Below are 15,777 nucleotides of genomic sequence, written 5' to 3'. Positions count from 1 at the left end.
TTAAGCTGTCAAAGACACTATCAAGATATAAAGACATTTAAATTTCGTGGCCTCTAATTTTTCTTGAAAAAAAACTTCCTACCATGGAAAGGATTGCTTACTATTTCATCCTGTCCATGACAGTAACGTGATTTATGTAGTAGAACATAGAACATAGAAGAATACAGCGCAGTACAGGCCCTTCGGCCCTCAATGTTGCGCCGATCAAAGCCCACCTAACCTACACTAACCCACTATCCTCCATATACCTTTCCAATGCCCGCTTAAATACCCATAAAGAGGGAGAGTCCACCACTGCTACTGGCAGGGCATTCCATGAACTAACCCCCTAGTGTGATTGATTTTACCCTCTATCATCATAGTGGGGGGTATGTCTGTTCACTGCTTGATTGACAACTCCAAGTGCACATAAAGCCTTTGAAGTTGGACTACAAACATAAATGCTTGTTCTTATAAAATATTAAATAAGTAGTTGGAAGAAGTTAATTGAAGTGATTTTTAAAAAATAAACGAAGGTGTTTCTTTTTTTAAGTAGTGAATTAATTAATTGTACTGTGTGGGTTGACAGAAAGTGTCAAAAATTGTGGTGCTGGAAAAGCACAGCCGATCTCCAACATCTGCAATCCTCACTTTCTCCTACCTGACAGGAAGTATGTCAGGGCAAAAGGTGGTGATTAGCATGAAGTTGACATAGGCCTAGAAAGGGCCTAGGAATGGATGGTGGGTCATAGATGAGCATAAGGACTATAATGAGCCATTTGGCATAAGTTGAGGGGCAGAATTTGGAAAGGGAGCTATAAATAACCACTTGGCAGCCTCCCTGGCTGCCTCTGAACTCTTTCTGTGGTCAAGGGGCCCAACTTATGTTAATGGCTGCCACTGCAACCCCATGCCCCTTGCAGTTTCTCCCAACTTAGATTTGCAGAGGTAGGTGTTTCCCAAATTTGTTCTTCTGAATCAGGAAGTCATTTTACTCCAGGCTATAACAACTACCTGAGTCTCTTTATGAAAAATACTTTCAGGATTTTATTCTCACCAAACACCTTAGTAAAAAGGATTTAACTCTTTTTGGTGAATTCTTTGCTTCTTAAGGTGAAAGACACTGATACAGGAAAGGAAAGTGCCTTTTCAGTTTTTGACATACAGTATCCACACCAGGCAATTGCAGGTCAGTTGCAGTATTGTCAGAGCAAACAAAACTCTGTGCCTCACACCTCAGAACAGCATCCGCTTCAGTATGAAATGTTCTACTTTTATGACAATGATCATAGACTGGAAGTGGAATTGTTAATTTAGTTTTCATCTGGGGCACTTTGTTCACACACCACAATTGAGAAAGGACTGTCCTAAAATGATGAGTTTAAACATCCACATTATCCACCTCCATGCATAATGGCTGCAGTGCGAATTAACAGCAGGGTTCATAGCTGTAAGTTGCAAACAGTCTCTTCAACAGCACCATCCAAAACTCATCAAATCCAGGATATATAAGAACAAGGACAGGAACTGTATACAAACATAACTGGCCCCAAGACCCATCCCCATCAAAGTCATACACTATTTTGACTTAACACATATCACCGACATTGGGTTATTGGATATTCTTTGATTATTTGCACAAAGTTGTAGGAACACCTTCACAGCAGGAGCTACAATGACCCGAGAAGAAGGATCGCTACCACCTTCTCCAGCAGTAAGCAATTGATGCTCACCTTGCTCATCCTCATTCCCTAAAAATGAGTTTAAAAAGCTTCAATCAAATCAGTGAAAGCTGAGGCCTTAGCGGCACAGTGGCACAGTGGTTAACACTGCTGCCTCACAGCACCCAGGTTCAATTCCCCCCTCAGGCAACTGTCTGTGTGGAGTTTGCACATTCTCCCTGTGACTGCGTGGGTTTCCTCTGGGTGCTCTGGTTTCCTCCCACAGTCCTAAGGTGGTCAGATGAATTGGCCATGCTAAATTGCCCGTAGTGTTAGGTGAAAGGGTAAATGCAGGGGAATGGGTCTGGGTGGGTTGCTCTTCGGAGGGTCGGTGTGGATGTGTTGGGCTGAAGGACCTGTTTCCACACTGTAAGTAATCTAATAAAAAAAACCTTAATTCTTTAGTGGAGGTCAGGAGAAAGCTGTCTCACTTCACATGGTGGTCCATAGCTAAAAACAATTGCAAATATTATAAACTGTATAAATTTACCTAATATTTTGGGATTTCTTCTTAATCTCACTCCAACAGAGGTTCATCTCCGTGATGTGCTGGAATGATGTCTGTGATTTAATTCTTTCGTTCTGTTTGTTTGGTTTCTGTATTTATTCTTGACATCCTGAATCAATCATCACACCTACAAAAATGACTGAAATTAAACATTCATTAAGACCAAGGAAAATGAAAGAATTGATTTGTGCAAATTTATTTATCATAGTTGGGTTTGTTTTATAAATTAATGGCTGTGTTTGCATTTTTTGGCAAAAGAGGTTCAAGCACCACTTTCCATTCTTTGCTTTGAATGGGCTTAATATGTGTGTTTTTTTTAAAAAGTATCTTCATTGAGGAAAGAAAAGTTATTGTAACACATCAAAAATTTTGAAAATTTCAACAATACAACTGTAGAGTCACAATATTTGTGCAAAGTGCAGAGGATGGTGACCAACATAAGGTGGAGACAGTAGGTAGGTCAATATGGGAACTGATTGCCCACTATTGTGAATACCTGACAAGGTTTATGAACAATTACAAATGTAATGCACTAAACTAGTAGCTTAGGGGTGTCATGGTGGCTTAGTGGTTAGCACTGCTGCCTCATAGCATAGGTTAATTTCCATCCTTGAGCAATAGTGCAGAGTTTGTACATTCTCCCTCGGTCTGTGCGGGTTTCCTCTGGGAGCTACGGTTTCTTCCCCTAGTCCAAAGGTGTGCATGTTAAGTGGATTGGCCATGCTAAATTACTTAAAAATGTGTTGCTAGAAAAGCGCAGCAGGTGAGGCAGCATCAAAGGAACAGGAGAATCGACGTTTCGGGCATAAGCCCTTCTTCAGGAATGAGTAGGGTGTGCCAAGCAGGCTAAGATAAAAGGTAGGGAGGAGGGACTTGGGGGAGCGGCGTTGGGAATATGATAGGTGGAAGGAGGTTAAGGTGAGGGTGATAGGCTGGAAAGGGGGTGGGGGCGGAGAGGTCGGGAAGAAGATTGCATGTCAAGAAGGTGGTGCTGAATCTGAGGGTTGGGACTGAGAAAAGGTGGGGGAGGGGAAATGAGAAAGCTGGAGAAATCTGCATTCATCCCTTGTGGTTGGAGGGTTCCTAGGTGGAAGATGAGGCGCTCTTCCTCCAGGCATCGTGTTGCCATGGTCTGGCGATGGAGGAGGCCAAAGACCTGCATGTCCTTGGCAGAGTGGGAGGGGGAGTTAAAGTGTTCAGCCACGGGGCGGTTGGGTTGGTTGGTGCGGGTGTCCCAGAGGTGTTCTCTGAAACGTTCCGCAAGTAGGCAGCCTGTCTCCCCAATGTATAGGAGGCCACATCGGGTGCAGCGGATGCAGTAAATGATGTGTGTCGAAGTGGAGGTGAATTTGTGACGGATATGGAAGGATCCCTTGGGACCTTGGACGGAAGTGAGGAGGGAGGTGTGGGCGCAAGTTTTGCATTTCTTGGAGGGTTCCTAGGCGGAAGATGAGGCGCTCTTCCTCCAGATGTCGTGTTGTCATGGGTCTGGCGATGGAGGAGGCCAAGGACCTACATGTCCTTGGCAGAGTGGGAGGGGGAGTTAAAGTGTTCAGCCACGGGGCAGTTGGGTTGGTTGGTGTGGGTGTCCCAGAGGTGTTCTCTGAAACGTTCCGCAAGTAGGCGGCCTGTCTCCCCAATGTATAGGAGGCCACATCGGGTGCAGCGGATGCAGGGTCCAGGTAAATTTGAGGTCAGGGTGGAAGGGGCCCGCAGCTATGTCTGCCTCTTCGTTGGATATGTGGAACAGTCCATCTTCCGCAGCTACACTGGCACCACCCCCCACCTTTACCTCTGCTACATCGATGACTGTATCGGTGCTACCTCATGTTCCCACGAGGAGGTTGAACAGTTCATCCACTTTACTAACACCTTCCACCCCGACCTCAAATTTACCTGGACCATCTCAGACTCCTCCCCCGCTTCCAAGACCTCTCCATTTCTATCTAGGACGACCGACTCAACACGGACGTTTACTATAAACTGACTGACTCCCACAGCTACCTAGATTACACCTCCTCCCACCGTGCGCCCTGTAAAAACAGGGGAAGGTGCCAGGAGTGGAGGTTGGGCTGGTGGGGGGTGTGGATCTGACGAGGGAGTCACGGAGGGAGTGGTCTTTCCGGAACGCTGATAGGGGTGAGGACGTAAATATATCCTTGGTGGTGGGGTCTGTTTGGAGGTGGCGGAAATGACGAAGGATGATACAATGTATCTGGAGGTTGGTGGAGTGGTAGGTGAGGACCAGTGGAGTTCTGTCCTGGTGGTGATTGGAGGGGCGGAGTTCAAGGGCGGAGGAGCAGGAAGTGGAGGAGATGCAGTGGAGAGCATCGTCAACCACGTCTGAGGGGAAATTGTGGTCTTTGAAGAAGGAGGCCATCTGGGTTGTACGGTATTGGAATTGGTCCTCCTGGGAGCAGATGCGGCGAAGGAGAAGGAATTGGGAATATGGGATGGTGTTTTTACTGGGGGCAGGGTGGGAGGAGGTGTAATCTAGGTAGCTGTGGGAGTCAGTCAGTTTATAGTAAACGTCCGTGTTGAGTCGGTCATCCTAGATAGAAATGGAGAGGTCTTGGAAGGGGGGGGGGAGGAGTCTGAGATGGTCCAGGTAAATTTGAGGTCGGGGTGGAAGGTGTTAGTAAAGTGGATGAACTGTTCAACCTCCTCGTGGGAGCACGAGGTAGCACCGATACAGTCATCGATGTAGCGGAGGAAAAGGTGGGGGGTGGTGCCAGTGTAGCTGCGGAAGATGGACTGTTCCACATATCCAACGAAGAGGCAGACATAGCTGCGGGCCCCTTCCACCCTGACCTCAAATTTACCTGGACCCTGCATCCGCTGCACCCGATGTGGCCTCCCATACATTGGGGAGACAGGCTGCCTACTTGCGGAACGTTTCAGAGAACACCTCTGGGACACCCACACCAACCAACCCAACTGCCACGTGGCTGAACACTTTAACTCCCCCTCCCACTCTGCCAAGGACATGCAGGTCATTGGCCTCCATCATCGCCAGACCCATGGCAACACGACGCCTGGAGGAAGAGCGCCTCATCTTCTGCCTAGGAACCCTCCAACCACAAGGGATGAATGCAGATTTCTCCAGCTTTCTCATTTCCCCTCCCCCCACCTTTTCTCAGTCCCAACCCTCAGACTCAGCACCGCCTTCTTGACCTGCAATCTTCTTCCCGACCTCTCCGCCCCTACCCCCTTTCCGGCCTATCACCCTCACCTTAACCTCCTTCCACCTATCGTATTCCCAATGCCCCTCCCCCAAAACCCTCCTCCCTACCTTTTATCTTAGCCTGCTTGGCACACCCTCCTCATTCCTGAAGAAGGGCTTTTGCCCGAAACGTCGATTCTCCTGTTCCTTTGATGCTGCCTGACCTACTGTGCTTTTCCAGCAACACATTTTTAAGGTCTGATCTCCAGCATTTGCAGTCCTCACTTTTTCCATGCTAAATTGCCCACAGTGTGCAGGGATGTGCTGCATGGGTTAGCTATGGTGAATGCAGGGTTACAGGGATCGGGTGGGTTACATCTTGGCGGTTGATGTAGACTCAGTAGACTAATGGCCTGCTTCCCCACTGTAGGGATTCTATGAGGTCATATATCAATGCAGAGAAAAGTCATAATTGTTTAATATTGATGCAAGAAATCTGGTAAACGCACATGCAGGATTGCTTTCTGGCTTGTAATGAATGAAGTAGAAGTACCAGAGTTACATCAATTATATTGTGTACTGCATGCATCCAATTTAAACCGTGTAGCTACATGCTATATTTTATTGTTGGTCAACTTGACAACTGTACACTTATGGAATAAAATGTGGTCCAGTTCATGAATTAATTGTAGGTGATCAAATGTCGACATACATGTATTTAATGGTGCATTATGTATTCAAGAAAGTCATTTATTAAACTGCTGCTTACTTTGCTATTGATCAATGCTGAAGTTGTTGTAGAGAACCTTTGCTACATTTAATAATGAAGTGCTTCAAGGAAAATAGCTTTCAAAGATGTTGTCCTCGGGTACCTGGAAGGAATAGCATAATCATTTGGAAACAATAATAAGCTTCACTGATATTAGTATTGAAGAGCCAATTATTGACTATCATTTTTTGTAGCTTTTTCATTGCCTTATATGTTGGTTTTATAAGTTTCAGGACATATTATGCACAGTTCATTTCCTTTACTACTGAAATAGTTGCTATGCACAAATATTAACATTGTGTTCTGAAGAAGGGTCACTGGACCCGAAATGTTAACTCTGCTTTCTCTTCACAGATGCTGCCAGACCTGCTGAGTTTTTCTAGCAATTTCTGTTTTTATATCAATAATGCCTGTTTTTAAAAATTCATTCCTGCGATTTGTATGTCACTGGCTATGTTAGCAGTTATTGCCTATCCCATCCCTAGTTGTCCTTGAGAAAGTAGTGGTGAGCTTTTTACTTGAACCATTACAGTCTATTTGGTATAGTAGACCCAAAATACTGGTAGGAAGAAAGTTCCAGGATTTGAGCCAGTGACACTGAAGAAACAGAAATGTAATTCGAAATGAAGATGGTAAGCGACTTGTTCCATCTGTCATGTTCCATCTGTCAGCTGATCTTGTTCTTTCTTGTGGTAGTGATCACGTGAATGGAAGGTGCTGTCAATGGACCCTTGGTGAACTTTTGCAGTGCATCTTGTAGATGGCACACACTGCTGCTACTGTGCATGGGGGTGGTGGAGGCAGTGAATGTTTGAAGATGTGGTGCCAATCAAGCATGCTGCTTTGTCCTGGGTGGTTTTAAGCTTCTTGAGTGTTGTTGGAGCTGCACTCAAACAGGCAAATGGAGAGCATTCCATCATATTCCCAACTTGTGTCTTGTGGACATGCTCTGGACAGTTAGGAGACAAGTTACACACTGCAGGATTCTTAGCCTCTGACCTGCTCTTGTGGTCACAGTTTTATATGACTAGTTCAATTTCTGGTCAATGGTAACTTCCAGGATGTTGATATTGGGAGACTCCATGCTGATAATATCATCAAATGTCAAGGGGCATGTTTGGATTATGTTTTACTGGAGATTCCCATTGCTTGACAATTGTGTTAAACAATTGTAACTTGTCACTTGTCAGCCCAAACCTGGATATTGTCCAAATCTTGCTGCATTTGGACATGGGATGCTTCTGTCTGGCAACATCTCCAGAGAGAGAAAGAGAAGTTCATACTACGAGTCAACTACAACTTTTCTCTCAATCTGAGTTTCAGTTCAAAAGAGTCATATTCGACTCAAAATGTTACTCTGTGTGTCCATGCTTCCAGACCTGATGAGGATATCCAGCACTTTCTGTTCTTACTTCACATTTCCAGCATCTACAATATCTTGCCTTTACAGCAATATTAGCCTTTTTTTCAAAAAGTAAAACCTAACGAAAAGACTCAGAGTTGTTCCTTAACAAAGAAAATGCCTTCCTGGAGGGTTAAGATATTACACTCATTTTACTTGATTGAATTTTTTAAGGAAGTAACAATGAGGATGGATGAGGCCAGAGCCGTAGATGTGATCTATAAGGACTTCAGTAAGGCTAAGGTTCGACAAGGTTTGTCATGGGATACTGGTTAACAAGGTTAGATCTCATGGAATAAAGGGAGAACTAGCCAGATGGATACAGAACTGGCTCAAAGGTAGATACAGCGGGTGGTGGTGGAGGTTCGTTTTTCAGACTGGAGGCCTGTGACCAGTGAAGTGCCATAAGGATCGGTGCTGGGTCCTCTACGTTTTGTCATTTACATAAATGATTTGGATGCGAGCATAAGAGGTATAGTTAGTAAGATTGCAGATGACACCAAAATTGGAGGTGTAGTGGACAGCGAAGAGGATTACCTCAGATTACAACAGGATCTGGACCAGATGGGCCAACGGGCTGAGAAGTGGCAGATGGAGTTTAATTCAGATAAATGAGAGGTGCTGCATTTTGGGAAAGCAAATCTTAGCAGGACTAATACACTTAATGGTAAGGTTCTATGGAGTGTTGCTGAACAAAGAGATCTTGGAGTGCAGGTTTATAGCTCCTTGAAAGTGGAGTCACAGGTAGCTAGGATAGTGAAGAAGGCATTTAGTATGCTTTCCTTTATTGATCAGAGTATTGAGTACAGGAGTTGGGAGGTTATGTTGCGGCTATACAGGACATTGGTTAGGCCACTATTGCGACTATAGGGAGAGGCTGAACAGGCTGGGGCTGTTTTCCCTGGAGTGTCGGAGGCTGAGGGGTGATCTTAAGGAGGTTTGCAAAATTATGAGGGGCATGGATAGGCTAAATAGACAAAGTCTTTTCCTTGGGATTGCAGAGTCCATAACTAGAGGGCATAGGTTTAGGGTGAGAGGGGAAAGATATTAAAGAGACCTAAGGGGCAACTTTTTCACACAGAGTGGGGTACGTGTAAGATAAGCTAGAGGAGGGTGGGGGTGGGGAGAGAGTAGCATAGAGTACAATGGGTGAGTGGGGGAGGAGAGATGATTCTGAAATTGTTGTGACCCAAGTTATTAAGTGGTTCCTTATAAATATTGCATTCAGCACTGGAATTATTCTTATTGCAGTGATTTGCATTTGCCCAAGGGCCTGGCTGGTTACTTAGCACAGTATTCCAGGTATAGGAGCAACATGACCCACAGAGAAAGGAACTCAACTCATTCAACTTTACATTCAGTTCCTTTTGTTTAATGTTCCTTATACCATTTAGATCTGATAGCTGTCAAGTGAACATCAGAGGAGTTAGGAATAATTTTAACTCCTCTAATATCAACAGCTGTAAGCTGTGTAAGATGTTAAAATGTAAAAAATAAATGTTTTGGAATCCTAAATTGTCTCTAATCTGAATTTAATGGAAAAGGAGGGGGGTGTTTTGGCACAAGTGATTTGTTCCCAGGAGGCAGAATGTCCATTCAGATATTAAAGTGGTTGCATGCTTCACATTTAACCTATCACATTTAACCCTGGACAGTTGGCTATCTGTGGCTTCAGGAAACCCATCAGCTGAAGTGAAGCAAGAGGGCTTTGTGGAAAAGGGAAATGCACTAGTTTAGTGCATGCTCTAGTGCCCAAAATTTGTTTTTAACCAAACAATGAAATTAGATACCAGTCCGCCTTTGGATCTGCAGCTACACTCCCACCTGATTCAGAAACCCATCCTGAGAGATTGTAGAGTTACCTTTCTAAGACTTTGGCAACCTGCTCTGAAAGCCTACTTCTTTCTACCTTCTGAAGATTCTACCTACTTTGAAACAAGACTGCCATCAGGTTGAAAACCAAATGGATATGGCATTACACTGGAGCTCGTTCAATATGATACTCTTACCATTATCAGTAATGCTTCATAATCTTAGATGGCTGCATCTTGCATGGGCAGAGTCATGAGTTGTGCATTTGAACATGGGTATGAAGGCAGGTTACAGTCTGAGTTGCTTTCCATGGGGTACACAAGGATGAATCGTATGATTTGTTGGGACTGCCTGACCTTTCTAGATCACATTTTGTCCTTACTTGCACTCTTTGCTGTTCGGATAAAAGAATACCGCTACTTGAAATTGCTTCCTAACTGTTTGTTATTTAGCAGTTTTGTCCTCTTCTGTGGTGAACATGCCACATTTCCTAAGACTCATTTTTCAAAGTCTCTTTGAACATTAATCTTTTCCTGCCTCACGCGCAGTGCCTAAATTTAAGTTGTGAATATATGGCTGCCTTAGGGATTTTATTGTTAGTCATGCATATTACACCCACTTAAAATGAGCTGGGTTCTGAGAGCAAGTGTTTTGGACATTTCTGCTCTTTGAAATACCTCAGAATTGGAGATTTTGCCTTACTATTTGGGGTCCGTAATGTTCCAAATGCATCTCATGTGGTACTTGTCTCACTCCTAAATATGGAGCAGATAGTAAGGGTTTTGTGACACTGTGGTAGAGTCCCTACCTCTGAACCAGGAGACCTGGGTTCAAGTTGTACCTACTCCAGAGATGTGTAATAACATTTATGAACAGGTTGATTAGAAAAACATCATGGAGTAGTTAGTACATATATTCCAAAAAATTATTAAGAGTTACTCGACTTGCTTGTTCTGGTGGTGCTGAGCTTCACTATAGTTTTGAGTTATTCTTGAACTAAAAGTGTAGCATAATCATAAATATCAATCTCTTGAGAATGGCAAACCATTTAGACCCAGTTTTCTAAACTCATCATTCATCTAAATCATTCTTTATTTGGATTCATAATTTTCTATCAATGAATGGTGCTCTCATTTATCTTCGCATGAAAAGGATGGATTACTCTGTATTTCACTATTACATTCCTGTGTCTAGTCAGCAGGATTTGGACCTTGAGCAGAGGGAAGTGAATTCACATAGAGCCTCAGGAAGTGTAGAGATAATTGCTAATTTGTTCTGTCTTACAGAGAACCATCTGTCGTTGACAACACCCAAACCTCTAATAGGAAATCTCTTCAAACTTGTCCCATCAATCTGCCAATAGATGGAGTATTGTCATTTGCAAGAAGAGTTACTTACCATCAAACATATCCTAACAGTCATTTAAAATAAAATTATAACCAAAGGCAGTATGAAGTACAGAATTATGATGGGCTTAATATTTTTATACTTGCTCATTTTTGGATCTTATACAATTTTGACAGCTTGATTCTTACTAACCTATTTTTGAGAAAAGTGAATATTTGAAGGTAAAGATCCAAAATTAGAAAACTTGAAAAATGTTCTTCTGTGAACCAAATATCATCAAGAGAATACTCAGATTATCAATTTATCTACATTATATAATCGTGATCACAGATACCACGTTGTTATTTCACACTGCACTCAGCACAACCACATATTTTGATGGGTGTTGGTTAACTTGCAATTGATCCTAAAAAGCATCTGTTCATTTCTTAATCAGATCGTACTAACTAGTTTGAACTCAAGCCTATTTCATAAATGTGTTCATATGGTGGCAAGACTAATCCTCAACACCCAGTGTCCCGCAATGGTGCACACTCCTTATACACTCAGGAGTATGTGGCCAAATTCAGCTCCAAATCCATTTACAAATTTGCTGATGTTACCACCATAGTGGGTCGGATCTCAAACAACAACAAAACACAGTACAAGAAAGAGATTAAGAACTTAGTGGCATGGTGAAAAAACAATATTCTTTCCCTTAATGTCAGCAAAACAAAAGAGCTGGTCATTGACTTCAGGAAGTGGAGTGGAGGACATGCCCTGTCTGTATCAATGGTGCTGAGGTGGAGGTCGTCAAGAGCTTCAAGTTCCTATGAGTAAATCTCACCAACAATCTTCCCTGGTCCATCCATGTCGACACTGCAAATAAGAAAGCACACTAACACCTCAACTTCCTCCAAAGGCTAAGAAAATTCAGCATATCTATCAGGACTCTTTATCAATTTTTAGAGATGCAGCATAGGAAGTGTCCTGTCCAGATTCATCACAGCTTGGTATGACAACTGCTGTGGAGAAAGTGAGGACCGCAGATGCTGGAGATCAGAGCTGAAAAATGTGTTGCTGGAAAAGCACGGCAGGTTAGGCAGCATCCAAGGAGCAGGAGAATCGACGTTTCGGGCATAAGCCCTTCTTCAGGATTCCTGAAAAAGGGCTTATGCCCGAAACGTCAATACTCCTGCTCCTTGGATGCTGCCTGACCAACAGCAGTTGTCATCAACCCTTCAGGATTCCTGAAGAAGGGTTGATGACAACTGCTGTGCCCAAGACTGCAAGAAATTGCAGAGTTGTTAACACAGAACAGTCCATATCATGAACCAGTTTTCCTCTGCTAAACTTCTCGCTGCCTTAGGAAAGTATCCAACACAATCAAAGATCCCTTCCATCCTAGTTACACTCTCCTCCCACCTCTTCCATTGGACAGAAGATACAAAAGTTTAAAAACATGGAACAACAGATTCAAGAATAGCTTCCTCCTTGCTGTTATCGGACTTATGAACGGATCTCTGACATGTTAGAGCTGATCTTTCTCTGCACTTTTTCAGTTGCTGTGACACTATATTCTCCATTCTGTTCTATTCCCTGATGTACTCATTCAAGCAATGATTTGCCTGGATAGCATGCCAAATAACACTTTTCACTGTATCTTGATACATGTGACAACAATAAATCAAATCAAAACAAAGTGCTAAGTGTTCAATCCATCTTGGCCTCCTCCAGAAATCCCCGGTATCACAGCCACTTGGTTCACTTCATTGGAATGACACTGTAAAGGACATAAGTCTTGATAACATTCCACTAATAGTACTAAAGACTTGTGTTCTAGAACTAACTGTGTCCCTATTCAAACTATTCCAGTATAGTTACAACGCTGATATCTTCCTGGAAATGTTCAAAATTATCCAGGTATGTCCAGTCAACAAAAAATAGGACAAATCCAATCTAGGCAATTACAGTCTACTTTCAATCATCAGCAATGTAATAGAAGATGTCATTGTTAGTGTTCACAGCCACAATAACCTGTTGACTGGCACTCAGTTTGGGTTCTGACAGGCTAACTCTGTTGCTGACCTCATTACATCCTTAGTCAAAACAGAAGAGTGAAACTCAAAAGCTGAGAGTTACTGCCCTTGACGTAAAGGCAACATTTGATTGAGTGTGGCATCAGGAAGCCAATCATCTCAGGAACAGGATATCAGCTAGGCCCAAGCATCTTTAGAAGTAGGATGTTCACTGATGATTTATACAATGTTCAATAGTATCTGCAACTCCTCGGGTTTTGAATCAGTCTTTCTCGAAATGCGTCAAGAAACAGATAACATTCAGGCTTGAAATGATAAATCAAAAGTGACATTTGTGCTTGACAAGTGACTGGCAATGACCATTTCCAACAAAAGAGAACGCAGTCATCCCTTAATGCTTGATAACATCATAATTGCTGAATTACCATTTGTTAAACATTCATTCATGGGATGTGAACTTTGTTGGCTGGCCAGCATTTATTACCTATTCAAATTGCCTTTGAGAAAGTGGCAGTGAGCTGTCTTCTTAAACCACTGTAGTACACGTACTGTGGATTGGCCCATAATGCCCTTAGGGAGGGAATTCCAGGAAGCTGAACCAGCAACAGCGAAGGAATTGCAATTTATCACCAAGTCAGGATGATGAGTGACTTGGAGGAGAACTTGCAGGTAGTGATGTTCCTATGTGTCTGCTGCCCTTGCCCTTTAGGTGGAAGCAGTTGTGGGTTTGGAAGATGCTGGCTAAGGATCTTTGGCAAATTTCTGCAGTGCATCTTGTAAATAGTTCATACTGCTCATACTGAGCATCAGTGGTGGAGGGAATGGATATTTGTGGATATGGTGCCAATCAAGCAGGCTGCTTTTTCTTGGATGGTATCAAGACTCTTAAGTGTTGTTGGAACTGTTTTCGGGCAAGTAGGGAGTATTCCATCACACTCCTGACTTGTGCCTTGTAGATGGTGGACAGACTTTGTGGAATCAAGAGGTGAGTTGCTCACTGCAGTAATTCTAGCCTCTGATTATCAATATCCTGAGGATTGCCATTGACCAGAAGCTGAGCTGCAGGAGTATAAATATTGTGACCACAAGAGCAAACTCAACTCCCAACTTCCCAATCCCTGTTTTATAAGGTACAGGTCAGAAACCTGATAAAATCCCTTCCACCTTCCTGGATGAGCACAGATTCGACAACTCCTAAGAAGTTCAATACCACCAGGGCAAAGCTGGCTACTTGATTGACACCCCATCTAACATCTTCAACATTTAGTCCTTCCACCACTGATACACAGTGATAGCAGTGTGTATCGTCTATAAGATGCACTGCAACAACTCACCAAGATTCCTGTGACAGCATCTTCCAAACCTAAGACTCTATCAACTTGAAGGCCAAAGGTAGCAGATGTATGGGAACACTACCATCTGCAAGTTCCCCTCCCAACTACACACTGTCCTGACTTGAAATTATATCACCTTCCTTCACTGCTGTTTAATAAAAGTCCCGAAACTCCCTCCCTTTGACAGCATTTTAGGCATACCTGCAGCACATGGATGCAAGGGCAATTCAGGAAGGGCAATATATGCTGGCTTTGCCAGTGATGCTCATATCCCGTGAATGAATAAACCAAAGGTTTGATAGTGTACTCCAGAGCAGTGTGGTATTGCTGCCAATATTGCGTTAAATCCACAACATTCTTCTGAGAATTGTCCATCCCTTGGTGTGCCTCCTGTCTCATACTCATTCAAGGAAGCCATTTTATTTAAGGTAGAACATAATCAGATGTTAAAAAATTTTTGCATGGGATATTGATAGTGCTAACTCGGCCAGCATTTGGTACTCATCCCTAATTGACTTCGAACTAAATGGCATTCTAGGCTCTTTCAGAGGGCACTTAAGAATCAATCACATTGCTGTGGGCCTGGAATCAAATGCAGGCAAGGTCAGGTGAGGTCAATATCTGTCCTTCCCTAATGTATATTAGTGAACCAGATATGTTATGTACAATAATCACAATAGTTTCATAGTCACCATTAGACTAACTTTTAATTCCAGACTTTATTAAATGCACATTTCACTATCTGCTGTGGTGCAATTTGAACACATGACCCCAGAACATCAGCCTGCCTGCAAATATCTAAATTGCAAAATTGCTAAATTCCAAACAAAATCACAAAGGGTAAAGACTTCTTGGCATCATCTCAAATACTTTCATGACTTGTTGATGTCAAGCTATAAAACAACATTTGTAGGCAGGCCCAAGAGATCTCAGTTGATATTTCAGTCAGCAGATTGCATCTTTTATAGTTCCCCCAGATGTACACCTCCTCACTAATGTCCTGTGCTTCGTTAAATGCTTCCTTCTAAAATACTTTTCTATTGAAACTGATCTCACCAGCACTTGCCACTGAGTAGGAAATATAGGATATGTGTTTAGTCAGAGCTTGCAACATGTCTCCTCTTCAGCACTCAGAGGAAGAGAGAAAAAAATGACATTTTATCATGCTAAGAGCGAGAAACAGAACTTTGTATTGTAAAACACTGTACAGTGCTGGGCTACCATGCTCCAATGTCTTCTTTATCAGAGAAATGAATGAGCAAATAGGGTCAAGCAAGGGACAAAAGCAAAGATTGTAACCAGCTACAAACTCTCGATTAACTCTCTTCTTCTATTGTCACTCCATCCATCAATTCCTCTCTCATCGAGTTAGATTTGGTGAACCTATACGTGTTTGCATATACTACCTTCTGTTACCTGTAGCCTTCAGCAAGATGGGTTAAAAGAGGGCTGTCTGTGCAGGTTTGCACCTTTTATGAGTGTAGTCACCTTCTGTGAGTGTTTGAACAATAAGCAGCTTTAAAGAACATTGCACTGGCATTGTACTTGGTATTTGTTATTTACCAGATTTAACATATATGTTAAAAGTAATTAGTAGTCCTTGAAGAGCTGTAGGAGCTGCATAACCAAGCCATGACAGCTGGTCATTCCAAGCATATCATATGCTAAGTGACCGGAATACAATATATGAAAATGATTTGGTCTTGCATTAGGGCATGAGGTCA

The 15,777-nt window shown here is 42.9% G+C and overlaps 1 protein-coding gene across 5 annotated transcripts in view; it reads right to left on the bottom strand.

The window, feature by feature from the left end:
- The window catches only part of drp2 (dystrophin related protein 2), a 394,171-nt gene that overhangs the window by 101,863 nt on the left and 276,531 nt on the right, over nt 1-15,777 (bottom strand). For 3 of the 5 annotated variants that reach the window (XM_072594927.1, XM_072594928.1, XM_072594930.1), the window contains 2 exons: nt 6,141-6,243; nt 2,191-2,347 (listed from right to left, as the gene is read on the bottom strand). In XM_072594927.1, coding sequence (XP_072451028.1) covers nt 2,191-2,237 — 47 coding nt within the window. In that variant the 5' untranslated portion in view covers nt 2,238-2,347; nt 6,141-6,243. The remainder of the gene's footprint in view (nt 1-2,190; nt 2,348-6,140; nt 6,244-15,777) is intronic. The other 2 variants (XM_072594931.1, XM_072594932.1) reach the window with 1 other exon arrangement.

Source organism: Chiloscyllium punctatum, chromosome 25 (assembly GCF_047496795.1).
Source record: "Chiloscyllium punctatum isolate Juve2018m chromosome 25, sChiPun1.3, whole genome shotgun sequence".
Lineage (NCBI taxonomy): Eukaryota > Metazoa > Chordata > Chondrichthyes > Orectolobiformes > Hemiscylliidae > Chiloscyllium > Chiloscyllium punctatum.
Note: the sequence above shows the minus strand (reverse complement) of the source record. Positions and strands in the feature narration are given on the sequence as shown.